Source organism: Oryx dammah, unplaced genomic scaffold (genome assembly GCF_014754425.2).
Source record: "Oryx dammah isolate SB20612 unplaced genomic scaffold, SCBI_Odam_1.1 HiC_scaffold_11, whole genome shotgun sequence".
In the NCBI taxonomy this organism is placed as follows: domain Eukaryota; kingdom Metazoa; phylum Chordata; class Mammalia; order Artiodactyla; family Bovidae; genus Oryx; species Oryx dammah.
Window position 1 is genome coordinate 39,606,150 of NW_024070195.1, and position 18,479 is coordinate 39,624,628.

Consider the following 18,479-nt stretch of genomic DNA (forward strand, 5'->3'; position numbering starts at 1 on the left):
CGAAGAGTTGACTCATTGGAAAAGACTCTGATGCTGGGAGGGATTGGGGGCAGGAGGAGAAGGGGACGACAGAGGATGAGATGGCTGGATGGCATCATGGACTCGATGGACATGAGTCTGAGCGAACTCCGGGAGATGGTGATGAACAGGGAGGCCTGGAGTGCTGCGATTCATGGGGTCCCAAAGAGTCGGACACGACTGAGCGACTGAACTGAACTGAAGCCAAACTGTGGCTTAAGTGCAAAGGCAACAGAAAAGCATGCTTCAGCATGAAGAACTCAGGAAATCTGGTTTCCTTGACTCCTTCCTGAAGGAACTACTAGAGGCAAAACTTCAATTGATAATATAATAATTGAAGACACTATGGCAAAAGGCTAGTGGTGGACAAGAATCCACCTGCCAGTGTAGGCGACATGGGTTCGATCCCTGTTCTGCAAAGACTCCACATGCTTCCCCATGCCCTGGCGCTACTAAGCCCGCGTACCACAACCACTGAGCCCAAGTTCTAGAGCCGGTAAATCGCAACTACTGAGCACACACACTGCAACTACTGGAGCCCGCCCGCCCACCTAGAACCTGGACTCTGCAACAAAAGCCCCTGCACCACAGCTAAAGAGTAGCCCCCACATAGAACCAAGACCCGGTGCAGACAAAAGTAAATAAGTACGTAAATTTTCAAAACTTTGTAAAGATTGAGTCTTAAATTTGAGGCTTTCTGGTTGCAGAAGAGAATGCAAAAATAATGTAACTGGCAAATGTTAAAGTGGGATGGAGAAGTGGACTGAAATAAGTAGACTGATTTCCTCATCTTTTACTGACAAGGCTCAAAAGACACTTATAACTGGTAGTTCAAGTAATATATACATATGTCGTTGTTGTTGCTGAGTCTCCCAGTCATGTTTGACTCTTTGTGACCCCATGGACTGTAGCATGCCAAGCCTCCCTGTCCCTCATCAGCTCCTGAAGTTTGCCCAAGTTCATGTCCACTGCATTGGTGATGCCATTCAGCCATCTCATTCTTTGATGCCCTAATATACAGGTATGTTTAAAGATATTTATAAATATTTAAAGATAAATATAAAAGATATTTAAATAAATATTTAAAGATATTTATTTAAAAATAAAACTAAGAAAAATAACTATAATCAACTAAAAGCAGGTGGGAAGGAGGCAGGAAATAGTACTAATTTCATCATTACTCATGGTAGGGTGTCAACAGACACTGTCTGAAGACACATGGTATAAAGTTACACACAATCACTAGAATAAAAAGATAACTCTTTCAAATCATCAGAACCTACACCAGAATATACCCACCTCCCAAAGCAAATACAGTTCTGATAGTGAAAGTTTTTTAGAAGAAAATATTAAAAATAGAACTAAAACCAATAAATATATATGGGTCAAACTTACCTATTAAAAGAAAAGGGATTATTATCAATGGGACTGGTAAAATCAACTACAGCACATCTGTTAAAAAGAATGCAGTAATTCTATATCCACTGACATGAAACACTCATTGAAAAAAAGATGCAGAATTATATGCAAAGTAATAACTCCATTTTGTGTAAAAATCTTTAAAATAAAATATATCCACATACTTACATATGATTACGTTTATGTATTTACAGTGCATTTCTGAAAGAACACATAAGACTCAGAAGCAGTGGTATGGAAGTGGAACTGATGATTGGAGGGCCCTGTGGCAGAGACTAAGTTTTCAGTGCAAACCTTTTTATACCTTCCGTTAGTATCGTATACATGATCAGCTGCCTAAGAAATAAATTAAGCAATCTTAAGAGCACTGGGAGGAGAAGGCAATGGCACCCCACTCCAGCACTCTTGCCTGGAAAATCCCATGAACGGAGGAGCCTGGTGGGCCGCAGTCCATGGGGTCGCTAAGAGTCGGACACGACTGAGTGACTTCACTTTTCACTTTCATGCATTGGAGAAGGAGATGGCAACCCACTCCAGTGTTCTTGCCTGGAGAATCCCAGGGATGGGGGAGCCTCATGGGCTGCCGTCTACGGGGTCGCACAGAGTCGGACACGACTGAAGTGACTTAGCAGTAGCAGCAAGAGCACTGGGAAGTTTAAATGGGATAAAGTGTAAAAAGTCCTTCAGCACAACTCCTACAGGTAGTTAAGCAATAATAGCAGGTGATGAGGTAAATGCTGCCTGGCACACACTCAGTGCTTAAGAAATGTTGGTTTTCTTCCTCCTCTCAATCTTTGTAATTTACTTCTTACTAACATTTAGAAAACAGAACAAGTAGGTTTACCAAGTACCTCTGACATAAAGTACTTTGACATAAAGATGTGATCCTAAAGTTGCTTTTAAATAAAAATGTAGTCAATCTGATCATTTTCACATTGATTTCTAAGATTCCAAAGGGAATATTCGTTTATAAATCTTTAGCTATGAATAGGGCCCTGACCTTTTTAGTAGTAAGATTTCTGAACATCTATGGAAGGTTGTTAAGTAATTTGTAAACAAACCATCACATGTACTACCACAGAAATACAAACAATGCTACGTGAATGTGTTTACAGTTTCCCAGGCAGAGGAAAAGGAGAGAGAAAAGAAGGATTAAAGAATACAGGAAAGTCTGGCTTAGAGAGAGAAAGCTTAGACAAAACAAAAAGCACAAACTAGAAAACCCAAAGGGCCTCTGATTTGTATTTCAGTATTTGCAAATACTCTTAAGATGAGTACACTTGAACTAAGTCCATAAGCTTCTATGTTAGCAAAATATAAAGATCAGAGAATAAACTCTGCAGGAAGATATTAATGGGAAAGTTGGGTTGGGTGACAGTAGCAGAATAAGAAAGAATCCTTAGATTCTTTCCATAAGAGAGTATTACCACCTGCCAGTAATACAGCAGGAAAGAAAGCAATCCTAATGGTGCAGGTTTAGGAGCCAAAGGCCATCAATAATCACCCAGGAAAAGGACCTTAACATCACTGTAGACTATTTTTTAAAGACATCAGCCCAGAGTGCTGGCATAGCCAGAAAGGCCAAGATAAATGATGGACTTTATCAGCAAAGGTATCAGAGCCTAAACTGAACTTGTTTCTGAACTAAAACCATAATGTATCTGTTAACATTTTTAATTAACATATTCCTGAACTAAACCATAATGTGTCTGTACCTGGAACACTCTGGATAATTTATCCATTTACTGAATCTCAAAAAGGATAGGCAAGAAGTTAGGAAAGGAAGAGAAGGCCAGATGACTGAATGAAGACAAACTGAAAGAGCCTGGTGATTAAGGTGCTCAATTTCCGGGCATGTGTAATTCACCTACCAACCTGTACCACACACTTCTACTAGACTCAAACTCCACTCTAGAGCAGGCTGGTCTCCACACACCCTAACCTCAAACGCTAAGCTGGGCTCTTCTCCCCATTTCATTTTAAAAATCTTATCCATCCTGAAACATCCCTTCAAACTCTACACCCTCTGCCCCATGAGATTTTCTCTGAACCTATCCCCCCCCAGCATCCACTAACCCATGCCTTCGCTGATTTCCTAAAACACAGAAATTGAGGCTTACACTGCTTTTAAAGAATAAACTATTTTTTTAAGTAAACTAGATTTAGAGCATAATATAAAGTATACCCAGGTAGGTGCTCAACACCTACGTAAGAAATAAGACATTATGGAGTCGAAACCCCAGCACAACCCTTCTCAGGAAACCACTGAGTCTGGCATTTTTCATCCTCATTTTTGTTTTTATATTTCCTATGCATGTATCCTGAAACAATATAGAGTATTGTTCTGCATGTTTGAAAAACTTCATATAAATGGCATCACACCGTATTTACAACTTACTTTGATGCTAAATCATAAATGCTACTTTAAATCTTACTTAATTTCACGGCTGGCTGGCTGATTTCTCCAACACACATTTAAAAAACATTTGCTTTACCACAAGAGTAAAAGGCATTTAACTCACATTTTCAAAAACAAAGAAAAGTATAGAGAAAGATATAACAAACACCCACGAACCCATCACTCTGACTTAACAAATAATTAACGCCTGTCACATTTCTTTTTCTTTTTTTTTTAAGAAAATAAAGTGTTAAAGAGACTCCTGAAGTTCCAGTTGCAGCCCCCAGGCCTGTTCCCCCGCCTCCCCAAGAGATAACCACTATCCTAAAGTGGATACAAAATCCTTCCCATCTGTTTTTATACTTTTACCTATCTTCATGTATCCATAAACATGCAGTATCTTTTTTTATGTTTTAAAACTTTTACATGAAAGACTGCACACGATACATATCGGTCTACATCTTGCTTTTCTCACTCAACAGTGTGTTTTCACCCAGCTCCGCTTTTCAGTTTTTCTGATTACAACAGTAACATATGCTTAAGTGGAAAAACCAGAAAGACAATAACACTGAGCATCCTCTCCATGGGGAAGCTGAGCTGCCGAGTCCTTTCAGATTCTACGGCGCAGTGGTGGGGCCATGTCTTTTTCTGTAGTCCCCTCACCACCTGGCAGAGCATGACACACACCAGCAGGCAACTCAACAATACTCCGTGAGTCAAGCCTGGAACGATGAAGAACCCAGGCTTCTGTTTAAGCTGACTCCTGTCTAGCTATACCTAAAAATGAAGAGGGATTCACACTGTATCTCAGAGAAACCAAACTGCATATACGGAGAAAAGAAGGCCACGGGCTGTGCCACAACAAAGGAAAAAATGAAGCAAAAGTCTCGGTCAACCTCCATTGTTCTCTTCAATAAACCAACACCGCAGAACGTGTTGGCATAGCTGGTTTACACAGTTGGAACAGTGCAAAAAGCTTGATAGGAAAAAAGATCAACAGGTGTTTGTTCAGCACTGGCAGAGGAGCTAAAGCCAACATGGGAACAGAGCTATCCACTTTGAAGCCAAACACGCTGGCACTCAACGCAGGGTCACACGCTCACTCGATGGAAGCCTTCCAGAACTGGGGATCCACGCTGCTGCGGTGATAATTTAGTATCTCCTAGTCACTGACTTAATCGGTAAAGCATTTCCAAGCTAAGAATAGGTTGTAATGTACCTGCCCAGACAGGCTGGGACCATTACACTGAGTCTACTATCAGATTCTTTGAAGTTACGAAAAACGACCAAATGACAGAGAAGGTTTCAGTTAAAAATCTACAGGCTCCTAAGTAATTCAAGGAATCAGACACTTTGCAGAGTCACTGAATATTAAAAGAGCTCCTTGACTTTAATAACACACGTGCGTGTGTGCTAAGTCACTTCAGTTGTGTCTGACTCTTTGTGACCTTATGGACTGTGGCCCACCAGGCTCCTCTGTCCATGGGATTCTCCAGGCAAGAATACTGGAGTCGGTCGCCATGCCCTCCTCCAGGGGATCTTCTGACCCAGGGATTGAGCACCCATCTGTTATGTCTCCTGCATTGGCAGGCAGGTTCTTTACCACTAGCACCACCTGGGAAGCCCACTTTTCCTTAAAAAGAGGGAGAAGCCCTTCCCAGAAAGACTAGGGATGAGATTGTGGGAATTAGCCCAGCTCTGGCTCACGTTTGTCTCTCCTATCCCAAGTCTCATCCATACTTTCACTGGAAGCATCTACATCCTTGAACCAGATGAGGTGCTTGGAGAGGGTTATTTTAATCTTAGCAGAGGCTGAGGGAAGGGGGAGGCAGCAGCAGAGTGTGGACCAGGAGTCAAGAAATTTGCAGTGTGATTTGGGGCTACTTTCCCTCTCTGGCCTCAGTTTCCTCAATCAGCAGCGCTCTCAGGGTCGAATTAGAACATTCTATAATTTCGTGACACTCAGACGTGTGGTGGGGCCAGAAATTCACCACTTTCCAAAGCACAAGATAGAAAAACTTACCTTCAGAGCTCCCCACCCACCCCCAAGCTATTCTTACCTATCAATCATACCTCTGTGACTGACAGAGCAGAAAAGAAACATCCAGTGACATGAGTTGGAGTTGCCAAGTTTAACACTCAACTTCAGAACCAGTAAGAACCTCAGAGCTCACTTAATCTAGATTTCATTTCATTGGTAAGGAAATTGAGCATGGAGTAGTTAGCATGTTGTCCTAAACTGTGGCTCTTTCTGGGAATGGGACACCACAATCTTACCTGACCACCTAAGCCAGAAACCTGAGGGTGATATCCCTTTAGCCCCCATTTCTCCCTTACTCCCCAAGTCCAGTGATTTACCAAGTCCTCTAGACAGTCCCAAACTTGTCCTTTATTGTCATTACCCTAGTCAAAGACCTCATGGCCTGTCCCTGTACTAACTGCAGCAGACTCTTAACTACAGCTGATTTGAACAATGGGGGTAAGGGGCACTGACTCCACTCACAGCCCAACCCAGGGATCGAACTCAGGTCTCCGGCATTGCAGGTGGATTCTTTACCAGCTGAGCCACAAGGGAAGCCCCCACTCACAGCAGGGAGACCAATGAAGAAGGAGGTACAGCAGTGGTCCAGGCAAGAGAGGACTCAGTTTGATTCTGAAAGTAGGGAGTAGAAGTGATGAGAACTGCTCATATTCAGGATCTATTCTGACAAGCCAACACAGAACCTGCCAATGAACCGGATGTAGCAGGAAGAGAAAGAGAATGAAAGACATTAGGATTTTTGGTCTGAGGGACTTGGTGAATGGCTGGACTATTTACGTGAGACTAGACAGAGTAGATTTGCAGGAATGGGCAAATGTGGACATCAAGAGTTCTGCGTGGATGTGTTACGTAAGAGACGCTGCTGCTGCTACTGCAGCTAAGTCACTTCAGTCGTGTCCGACTCTGTGCGACCCCAGAGACGGCAGCCCACCAGGCTCCCCCATCCCTGGGACTCTCCAGGCACGAACACTGGAGTGGGTTGCCATTTCCTTCTCCAATGCATGAAAGTGAAAAGGGAAAGGGAAGTCGCTCAGTCGTGTCCAACTCTTCGTGACCCCATGGACCGCAGCCTACCAGGTTCCTCCGTCCATGGGATTTTCCAGGCAAGAGTACTGGAGTGGGGTGCCATTATTAGACAGCAAAACAGAGATGCATTAATTGTTCAGTATCCAGGGACTTCCCTGGCAGTCCAGTGGTTAAGATTCCATGCTCAAGTTTGATCCCTGATCCAGGAACTAAGATCCTACAGGCCACATGATATGGCCAAAAAAAATTGTTCAGTATCCACTGGGGAAAAGCATCCAGCATCAGAAATCGGGTTTCTTTCAATCTAATTCAAGGCTCTCTACTCAGTGGTTCTCAAAGTGCAGCTCCCAGATTAGCAGGAGTGGTACCCTTTAGGAACTTCTCAGAAATTCCACGTCTGGTGCTCCACCTCAGATGGACGGAATTAGAAACTCGGAAGTGGGGCTTGGCAATCTATGTTTTAACAAGCCCCTCCAGGTGATTCGTTAAAGTTTGAGAAGCACTGCTCAAAACCATACTCCTCACTGCTAATGAACCCCTGACAGTCGCAGTGACTCTGCATTAGGCTCTTACGTGCTCCCATAAACCCTCCACCTGATCAACAACAGGCAGTATTTTTTCCACCCAGGACTCACTGCGGGCCTCTAGACACACCACTAATCAAAGTTCTTCAATTCGAGTTTCTGAAACTAGAGCAAGGAGGAGAAACAAATAAAAATAGAAGCTACTGTAATCACAACTAGCATTTTCATAATGGCTAATGTTATTGAGTACCTTCTATGTACTTTCCATGAATTACCTCATTTAATTCTCATTAACAGCCTTATAAGGTAGACACTCTGTCCTCATTTTACAGGAGGAAACTAAGGCACCAAGAGGTTAAGTAACTTGCCCAAGGTCACACAGAAAGTGGCAGAGCGGAGATTTGAAACCAGGTTCCAGAGCTTGCATTCTTTTCCATTTTTTTTCTCCCTTTTTGGAGATACCATTGACATAATCTTGTGTAAATTTAAGATGTTCATTCTGTTGGTTCAGTACACTCACAGTCTCTCTCTGAAGTTTGGTCCACAGTTGGCTGAATTTGTGGATGGATACAAACTCCATAGATATGGAGGGCCAACTGTACCACCACCTCATATAAAGGACTTGAACATCTGCAGATCTTGGTACCCAAGGGGGTCCTGGAACCAATTCTCCCCAGACACTGAGGTACAGCTCTACTGCAGTATGATTACTACTGTGGCATTGGCCAACACTTCTATCATGTCACATAATTAACATTTCTTCTTTGTGGTAAGAACAATTAAGTTCTAGTCTCCTAGCAACTTTGAAGATTATAATACAGTGTTGTTGACTATAATCACTATGCTGTCCATTATCTCTCCAGAACTTATTTACCTACTAGTTTCAAGTTTCCAGAGCCTGTATTTTTAACCACATGGTACATACTGCCTCCTGTCTTCCTAGGCATCCACACAAGGACCATTTGATATATTAAGCACATGGAGCTCTTATGAATAACAGAGAGCACTTATAAAGACGTTTAATTCCATCAAATTACTATATGAAGCAATTCTACTTCTACATATGATCAAAGGAATGGAAAACATACTTTCACACAAAAAAACCTGCACACGGATTTCACAGTTTTATTCATAAGAGCCCCAAAGTGGAAACCACTCTAACGTCCATCACCTAATGAATGGATAAACAAAGTGAGGTACATACATACAAGGAATATTATTCAGCCGTAAAAGGAATGAAATACTGATACATGCTGTAACAAGAATAAGCCTTGAAAACACTACACCTAAAAAGAAACCAGTCACAAAAGGCCTCTTACTATATTATTCCATTTATACAAAATGTTCAGAATAGGTAAATCCACATAAACAAAAAGATCAGTGGTTGCCAAGGGCCAGAGGGAGGTGGGGAGGGGGAGTGACTACTAATGGATATGAGGTTTCTTTTCGGGGTGATGAAAATACTCTGAAATTAGTGTTGATGGTTGCACAAAACCATTTATACTCTAGATGAATGTACTAAATACCACCAAATTATACACTTCAAAAGGGTGAATTTTTATGATACATGAATTATCGCAATAAAGCTGTTACTTTACAAAAGGATGTTTAATTCGTTTTGAACTTGAGGCTATTTTACTACATAAAATTCCTATTTGCTGTAATTAAGGTTGCTGGATCATGATCAAAGAAACTGAAAGTCATCTGCTATCGTTTTGAATTTTTACCTCTCAAATTGCAAAGAGGAAGCTAGTCTCACTTCTAAGTTGCCATGGACCTAGACAGTTATCTGTGTCATTTCTCCACCAAAGTTTTTCTTCACTATAACCGAAAGGGTACAAATGCAAAAGTTCTATTCTTGAGAAAATGTACTAATATTCTCCTTACATCAAAGCACTTTCTCTCTAAAAGAATTTTGATTTTCTCCCATAGCCAAGGGCTCCTAGGGCTTCCTTGCTAAAAGCGCATAGTTGAACAATATTTCTCTTCAACAAGCAAGGTACTAAACACCATTATAAATCATGGCAACACTTTAATGTCTTAAGATAAATAATGAACATAAATACCTCTTATTGGAATAAGGATCAGAGAAGTATTCTCTTAAATGTATACTTTCTCTAATAATAACAGAAATACTTAGTATTTATTGAGCAACTATAAATAAACATTGTTTTAGGTGCTTTACAAATAGGATGTTTAATTCAATCCACACTGGAATCTTGAAGAAAGTATTTTTATCCTCTTTTCACAGATAAGGAAACTGAGGCTTAAAGATTAATTCTCCTTGATCACACAGATAACACTCCAATAGTAATCCAAAGCTTTCAGAACTCAAATGTTCTCTCCTCTATCCTTTCATATTCCTCTTCAAAATGAAAAAGGAAGCCACAAACTTAAAGAAACTGAAAAGATTCCTCTTCCTATCTCACAAAAAATAGTGCTCTGCAAAAAAGATGACTGCTTCTACAATCCAAAAGAGGAAATATAGAAAATAAAAACTGTTAGTAACAATCAGCAGTTGGTAGGCACAAAAAAGATTATGCCATATCCCACATATCAAATACTGCTTCCTGATTTAACAGTTTTCCTATAGATTCTAACTTTTGATGTCAAAATTTAATGATCTCACCATGGAAAACCCCGGAGAACAGCAGTTAGCGAGACTGGAGAGCTCCCTAGACCAGGAAGGAAAAGGAATCAGTAGGCAGGAAGTAGTGCCTATCTAAAAACATAGAAGTCTTTAGCATTAACACTGTTATTCCACAACATTTCAATCTGAAGTTATTTCTGAATTCCCTTACCCTATTTTTTTTTACTATATTAAGAAAAACTGATCCCTGACTGTCTAACAGGATCCTATCAATAAATAAGTCCACCATATAGCCACCACTGACCCTGATTTCTTTCTTGCTATTGATAAAACAAACCAAAAAAGCTACAGGTTTAAAGGGTTATCCCTTTATCAGTCAGCTAGGAAGGGTAGCACATGGGGTACAATCAATCATGAATTTCATCGTCAGACTGTGGCTGGCTGAAATCTTAAATTTAAGATTGAAACATACACTCCTCCTTTTACTTCTCAGCACTACCCCCAAACAAATTGAAACTATAAACCAATAGTAGACTGATGAATGGACAATTGTTAAAGAGTCTCAACTATACCAAAAAGGGGTGGGACGGGAGTGCAGATTATCTTAGAAATAATCTGTTCTCCACCTAAACAACTCTAGAATGAAAGAATTTAATGCATTTGCACAAGAAGCATTACCAGGCAGAGGAGAAGAGGCCACTGGGGTATGACAAATCCTTAGAAAATGCTAAAGAAATCATCTCGATTCTAAGTTATCCTGTAATAGTTCCTAATAGGAAAGGGCCAACTCAAGATATCTTAAAGTGAGGTCGAGTTGAAGAATTTTCCTCACTTTTCTTGTCCCCCCGCCCCCCAGCAGACGGTCTCAAGCTCCCACCAGAACCTCTCTAGGAGTCCAGGAGAAATATTCGTACGTGCAGGGGCGGGGGGCAAGTGAAGGGGCCATCCTCGTGCAAACAACCACCTGTGCGTGGTGAAGACCCCTGCCCCCTCAAGAAGGAGTTCTTAAAGTGAGAAGCAGCTCTGAGGATAGCCTTCCAAACCCAGAACCGACACTCATTACTCACTCAACTCCACTGTCCCCTATGCGCGGACTCCGGCCACCTCCCGGCTGAAGGAAGCCCCTCAAGAGCCCGACGCCCCCGGACCCGGGTCTGGTCCCACACCCAACCATCTCCAAAGCTCGCCGCCCACTCCTTTGCCTGACAGCCGTCCTGCCGCCACCAGGCAGTCCCAGCTCCCCACCCCTCCCCCGCCCCACGCCCAGGTTCTCCAAACCAGCATTCTTGGATCGCTGGCGCCCCAGGCCCGCGGGAATTAGGGCTTAGGATTTAGAAGGGTTTGATCCAATCTCTTCTTCCTCTCAGCGTCCTGGGCTCACCTCCCCGGCAGCTTGGCGCTCCTCTTCCAAAACTGCTTGCTATTCTCGGCGGCCATTGCTCCAGCCCGGGGAAGGCTTTGTAGGCGGGCCAGGGGCTACCCAGCGAAATGCCCCCAGGACCCCGCAATCGCAGGGCCAGCTCAGGCCGCTTCCCCGCTGCCGGTCACCCGCTCCCAGCTCCCGGGGGCGCCATCTTGGATGTGGGCACCCCACAACCCAGCGCCGCTGCCATTGGTGGGCTGCGCAGGCTGTGGGAGACGGACCAATCGGGAGCCAGAATCCTGCAGGCCGCTGAAGCCGAACAGTGACGTCAGGGGCTGGGCACACAGGTGAACCGAGAAGGCGGAGCTTGGACGAGGTGGGAGGCGGGGCTGAAAGTTCCTTCTCCTGGGCCGGGGAAGAAGCAGGTAAAGAAAGGGACCTATGGGAAGAAGAAGGTGCTGTTTTCTTTGGGGCTAATGAGGTTCTTGAGTCAAATATTTTTTGAAAAGAGCATATATATTTATGTATATAAATCTTTGACCTAAATATAAGGGCCCATGTATTGGTTGCTGCTCATTTTTAACATCTCCCAATTCAATGACACTCTGGTTATTATCCTTCCTACTCCCCTCGTCCCGTTCGGAATCTGATTTTTTCAATCGGTGGAGGAAAATCAATAACTGACCCGACGGTCCAGAGTTGCTAACTGTTCAACACAACACGTGACTAACGGTTGGTTCGTAAGAGCCTCTCTCTCCTCAGATAATTGATCCCTGTGAAAGGACTTGTGCCATGCTTGAAATTCAGATGATCAAATCTCTGTTTCAACCAATAACCGTCACTGTCTGACCAAGAGAACCTAGATGCGGACAAACTGTTCAGGAAATAATCTTCTTTTATCTGTCCAATTCAGACCGCCAATGGACATCTTTAATCCCTTATTAATCTACTATAAATCTTCACCCTTGACTTTATTTTCGATCTAGTTTTGACTCAGAATGAGATTTAATATTAGCATTTTGAATCCTTTGAAAGTCTTGTCAGTGTTTTTTGCCCTTTTTGAGTTTCTGTGCTTGTGTACCACAGTGATGGGGCCGGGAGAGGGCAGGAAGCACACCCTAGTCCACATAATTTCTATCCCATCAAAGGACTCTTGAAGTGGGCTGATTGTTCCTCACCCGTCCCTCCTGGTTATTGCTATCACAGTCCTTCCACATATTGGAAGGTCTAAAGAATCTTTTTTTAATATAAATTTATGTATTTTAATTGGAGGCTAATTACAATATTGTAGTGGTTTTGCCATACATTGACATGGATCTGCAATGGTTGTACATGTGTTCCCCATCCTGAACCCCTCTCCCACCTCCCTCTAAAGGACCTTTTTAAATAGGCCCGCTAATGGCCTCTTCCTACATAGACATTACCCCCATTTTTAAGTTGTTTTTGTCCCCTAATTTCACAATCATGAGATTGCATGAAAAGGACTATTTTAATTTTCTCTGAATGTCTCATGTTTTTGTAGACGTTCGTCTTATTTTGTCTCAGATAGTCATGTTTATAGATGTATCCTCCATCAAACAAAAATCCCTCTACCCTTTTAATCATTTTAGTGGCTTTTCCTTGGCTATTATTTGTCACAGGATGCAGTGACTAGCACTGCATACTGAGATCCATAAGGGAGTTCCTGAGGTCTTTGTTGAAGCTGATGTTTTTGTCATTATTCTGAAACCACCAGAAATTTTACTGGCATTTTGGATTTTACAAGAACTGATGTCTTGGAGGAATAACCTACAGCAGCTTCTGATCCCTTTCCTTGGGGGCAGCTGGCAGTTCAGAGTTCACTGTGTTAAAGATGTCACCTGAATTGTCTCCTCCTGTGTGAACTGCCTTAGTCTTGTCCACATGGCAAGTCATCTACCACTTCCCAGCCTACTCATATAGCTTTAGAAATGTTCCAAGAGGCACTCCCAATTGACTTGACATTTCACTATGTGGAAAGCAGAGTATAATTTGTGTACCTAGAAAAGTCTCAAAGTATTCCTTTTTCTTAATCATTTATGAAATGTTAAATAACACTGATTCCCAGAGGATGCTACTAACATTGTTCAACCCTGAGAAGCCATTAATATTCCTACTTTTTTGTTTTCTACTTCTAAGTCAGTTTCCCATCCACAATTTAAAAAAAAAAAAAAAGTTGTCTAGTGATAACTTTTAAAATTGTCTTTGTTAGAGAAGTTGAAATCCTTGAGCCTTTTTTCACCACCACCACCACTGTGACCAACCAAATCTAAACCAACCACATCCTTACAGCAGCCTGCTAGTAGGCCTCTTCCACTCTTGTGCCCTTAGAATCTATTCCCCACACAGCAGAGGGGGAGAGAGAGAGCCTGTTAGAAGGTCAGTCAGGTTATGTCACTCCTCTGCTCAGTACCCTGCAATGGCCCTGTCTCACTTGGCATAACATTCCAGCTCCTTGACGACTCTCTGTGGTTTGGTTCCACTCTCTTCCTTGCTTAATCTGCTCCAACCGCACTTACTGGCTTTTTGCTGTTCCTTGAACACTCCACACATGTTCCTACCTCAAGGCTTTTGCATTAACCACTGCCTCTGCTTGGGAGTCTTTCCCCTCAAGTATCTATTTTTCTTTAAGGTGCTACCCCTACCTGCCATATTTTATACCTGTTTCTTGTCCATCTCAATCCCCTAGAATGTAAATTCCACATTTCCAGAATGTAAATGTAAGGCAAGGCTTTTGTCAGTTCTGTCTCTGCTCTTCCCACCTAGAATAGTGCTTGGCACACAGTAGGTGCTTAATATTTGCTGAATGAGAGATGAAGAGTATAAACTATTCTTGTCTTTTGTTTCTATGTTGTTCACGTGTGTTTTTTGTTGGAAAAGATGATAGAAACCATTTTTCCAATCCCTGGCAGGTGTGTCCACCTTACCAAAGAGCCTATAAGCTTATTTATGCTCTTTGTTGAAAAACAGCCTTCCTTTCCTGGGAAAGAATGTCCTCTTCAAACCCTTTTGCAGCTTCAGAGGGACTAACTTGTACCTAAAATGATGAGGGACAGAGGTCATCCGCCTAGCCACCTGTCCATCAAAAGGTGATAGCTGTGGCAGCAAGACCACCCTCACACCAAACTTAAGGTGAAAATCATTGGTTTGAGGTTCTAAGGGGTGCATGGAACACTTTTGGTAGAGACCCTTAGTGATAGGCACTGACTAGTCCATTATATTGGTGCTTCTTATACTTTTTTAAAATTTATTTATTTTTGGTTGTGCTGAGTCTTCGTTACTGCCCAGCGGGGGCTACTCTTTGTTGCGGTGTGCATTTTTCTCATTGCAGTAGAGTTTCTCTTGCTAAGGAGCACAGGCTCTGGAGTCCCCGGGCTCAGTAGATGTGGCCCAAGGGCTTAGCTGTCCCATGGCATGTAAGATCCTCCAAGACCTGTGTCCCCTGCATTAACAGGTGGGTTCTTAACCACTTGGCCACCAGGGAAGTCCCTCTCATACTTTAATGTACATGTGAGTCACCTGGAGATCATGTTATAAGTCTAGATTCTGATTTAGTAGGTCTGGGGTGGAACTTACGTGATAGAGGATGAGATGGTCGAATGGCATCATTGACTCAATGGACATGAGTTTGAGCAAACTCTGGGAAATGGTGACAGACAGGGAAGGCTGGTGTGCTGCAGTGCATGGGGTTGCAAAGAATCGAATATGACTGAGCGGCTGAACAGCAACAGCTGCCTCCCAGGTGACCCTGATGCTTGTAGACCGCACTTTGGAGACCTTTTTCTCGTGGAACAGAGTGACCTATGATCCTTAAATTTATTTCAAAATTTATTTATTATTTTGAAACTGTAAGTAGAAAATTTCAGTGTTGTTTGGCTGCAAGTTTTTAACTGTTCCCTCTTTAACTTCATCTTCATTCAGAAGAGAGTAAAAAAACTTAGATTGGAGCAAAGAAGAGTTTGGAGCAAAGGGAATGAGCTATGTCTGGGTTGCGTGTGGACTCAAAAGAGGTGATTCTATCTCAATCCTTAGAGAAAGTTCCATGGAAGACTTAAACCGAGAATGGAGACATACAGGGAAAGAAAAAAACCTGAAGGACCTTTCAGAGTAACAGCTACAGGGGGAGATAAAAATCAAGAAGAAAAAAGCCTTTGGATTAAGTTCCAAAGAGATCACTAAAAGTGAAAGTGAAGGGTCTGACTCTTGTGACCCCCATGAAACAGCCCGCCAGGCTCCTCCGTCCATGGGATTTTCCAGGCAAGAATGCTGGAGTGGGTTGCCATTTCCTTTTCCAGGGGATCTTCCCAACCCAGGGATCGAACTCAGGTCTCACACACTGCAGGCAGACTCTTTACCATCTGAGCCACCAGGGAATCCCAGAGATCACTAGCAGACTTTAATCTCAGCGTAGGGGTGGAGTGGGCCCTGTGCTGAGAGAAGAATTAAGAAATGAGAGCAAGAAGCACACTTCACAAGGCACCGCAGAAAGTTCGACCACCGAAGGAATGGCGAGGTCAACCTGGGATCCAACAGCAAAAGGGCTTTTTCAGCACCTAAACAACCACTGAGAGAGTCAACTGAGAGAGATCAGTTATGTCAGGGAAGGCAAAAGGCTAAGCAAAAAGACTGAAGAAGCAAGAGGTTATAGGAATAAAGAAAGAGAGAGTAGAGTCTGAAGGGGTGGAAGGAAGATAAAGCATTTCTTTCCTAGGAATTTATTCTAAGAAAGTCAGTTAAAAAGAGGGAGGGGAAAAGCTCTGTATACAAAGGTGTTATTTGCCTTGTAACCAATAACAAACAGGGTAAATCAAAAGATTACAAAGGTTTAAACATGAGAAGATGGTTATACAAATTATGGCATGTGGTTTGTAAACTTGAACCAGGCTATATCATTAAATTGTGCAAATTTGCATGCTACATAGCACGTCAAAAAGGTTTATGAAGAGATGTCCAGCAGGGAAAAGGCAGAATGCAAAAAATCTTTGCCTGATTTCAATAAAAATACATTTGACTCTTATCAAAGAGTAGAAGAAAACATGGAAAATTTTAGCAACTTTTGTTTATAGAATTATACATCTTTTTCTTTCTAGAATTCTTCTCTAATGCTACCATATTTTTATCCTTATGAAATATATGTCATATAATAAATTAGGGGGTGTTGAGACTTCCTTGGCAGTGGTTAAGTCCAGTGGTTAAGGCTCTGTGCTTCCACTGCAGTGGGTGCAGGTTTGATCCCTGGTCAAGGAACTAAGATCCCACATCCCCCATAGTGGGCCAAAAAATATAAGTAAGTAAATAAATAAGTTAGAGGGTGGCAGACTTTTTCTATAAAGGGCCAGGCTGTAAACAGTTTTCAGCTTTGCAAAATTATCAAGGCTGTGTTCCAATAAAACTTCATTTGTAACTACAAAAATTGGAATTCTATGTGATTTTCCCAAGTTAAAAAATATTCTTCTTTCAATTTTTTCCAAATATTAAAATATGTAAAAACCATTCTTAGTTCACAGACCATGCAAAAATACTGTACCAGATTTGGCTGTGGATGCAGTTTGCCAGCCCTGCAGTAAAGAATAAAGAATAAATAGCATTTGAAAATAAGATTAAGAAACAAAAAAACCTTCTAAGTCCCCATTTTGCCCCTCCTTGATCCCACTCCCCTCCCTCTCTCCAGTGGAAACCACAGTCCGCTCTCTTCCATGTTATACACTTTTACTATATATGCTCAGTCGTGTCCGACTCTTTGCGACCCCATGGACTGCAGCCTACCAGGCTCCTCCACCCATGGGATTTTCCAGGCAAGAGTACTGGAGTGGGGTGCCATCGCCTTCTCCTTACTATATATGCTCCTCTCTATAAACAACGTGCTTTTCATGTTTTGAAACTTTATAAATAGCAACTATACATATGCTTCAGCAACTGGCTTTTTTCACTCTGCATTCTGTTGATACAAGGAGCTCTAGTTTGCTCATCTTAACTGCCCTATTGTGTTCCATAATGTAAATATTCCTCAATTGCCATCACCAGTTATTTCTATTTTGAGCTGTGCTCAATTAACATTCTTCTACACATTACCATGCGCACAATTTTCTCTCGTGTGGTGTTTTTCAAAGGACAGTTTGTCAGCTGTTATAGTGAGTTGAAATATATTTAAAAGTTGGAACTTTTCATGAAATAGAATAAATGGGGATATTTATACCTGATACACAAAATTGACAATGTTGTGTCAATTATATCTCAATGAAAAAGAAAAAGAATAGACAGGATTAGAAAAGATAAGGGTGTTGCATGTAATAGGAAAAGGCATTATTGTGCAAAAATTTTATTTCCACTTTTTACACACTTATACATATGTGTGTATGTGTGTACCTGGTTGTAATGTAGAACATATATCTCAGTAAGAGATTGTTGTCACAAAGTTTGAAAAACCACTGCTTTAAGGTGCTGAGGGATACCCAGGAAAAACATGCTGGATCATAGAATGTGCACAATTTCTACTTAACTGGATACTGAAAAACGCTCTCCAAAATGGTTTTTCCAATTTACACTGGTCCTCATAGCAATGGGTAAGAGTTACCATTGCTTTACATCCTCACCAATAGTAGGTTTTTCTCACGGGATATTAAATACACCACATACACAAAAGATTGTATAACACTAATATGTATAGTTTGATGAATAATAGTAACATTTCCCTGAACGTCCCCCACTCCCCACACTATGCAACAGGACATCACCAGTACCTTAGATGCCTCCTGGGAGTCGCTTCCTCTGGGCATTCCCCTGCCTTCAAGTGTAACCACTGTGCAGAATTTTGTATTAAACATCCTCTGTGTATGTATATTTTTGACCTGGTTTTGTCACCTTAAATAATGTATTGTTTATATTAATGATTTAATGATAGTGTATGGTATTCATTCTCCTGTTGCTTGCTGCTTTTAGGCAACAGGATGGTTTTGAGATTTATCCATGTTGATAGATTATAGCTGTAATTCACTCATTTTCACTGCTGTATAATATTCCATTTTATAAATAGCACCACTTACCTATGTTACTACCAATGAGTATTTAACTGTTCCAGGTCG

The 18,479-nt window shown here is 41.8% G+C and overlaps 1 protein-coding gene across 1 annotated transcript in view; it reads right to left on the reverse strand.

Moving 5' to 3' along the window:
• The window catches only part of TBC1D22B (TBC1 domain family member 22B), a 69,531-nt gene extending 57,923 nt beyond the window's left edge, over positions 1-11,608 (reverse strand). Inside the window, exon 1 of the mRNA XM_040249787.1 lies at positions 11,398-11,608. Within this exon, the coding sequence (XP_040105721.1) occupies positions 11,398-11,453 (56 nt within the window). The 5' untranslated portion in view covers positions 11,454-11,608. The remainder of the gene's footprint in view (positions 1-11,397) is intronic.
• Between the last annotated feature and the right edge of the window lie 6,871 nt (positions 11,609-18,479).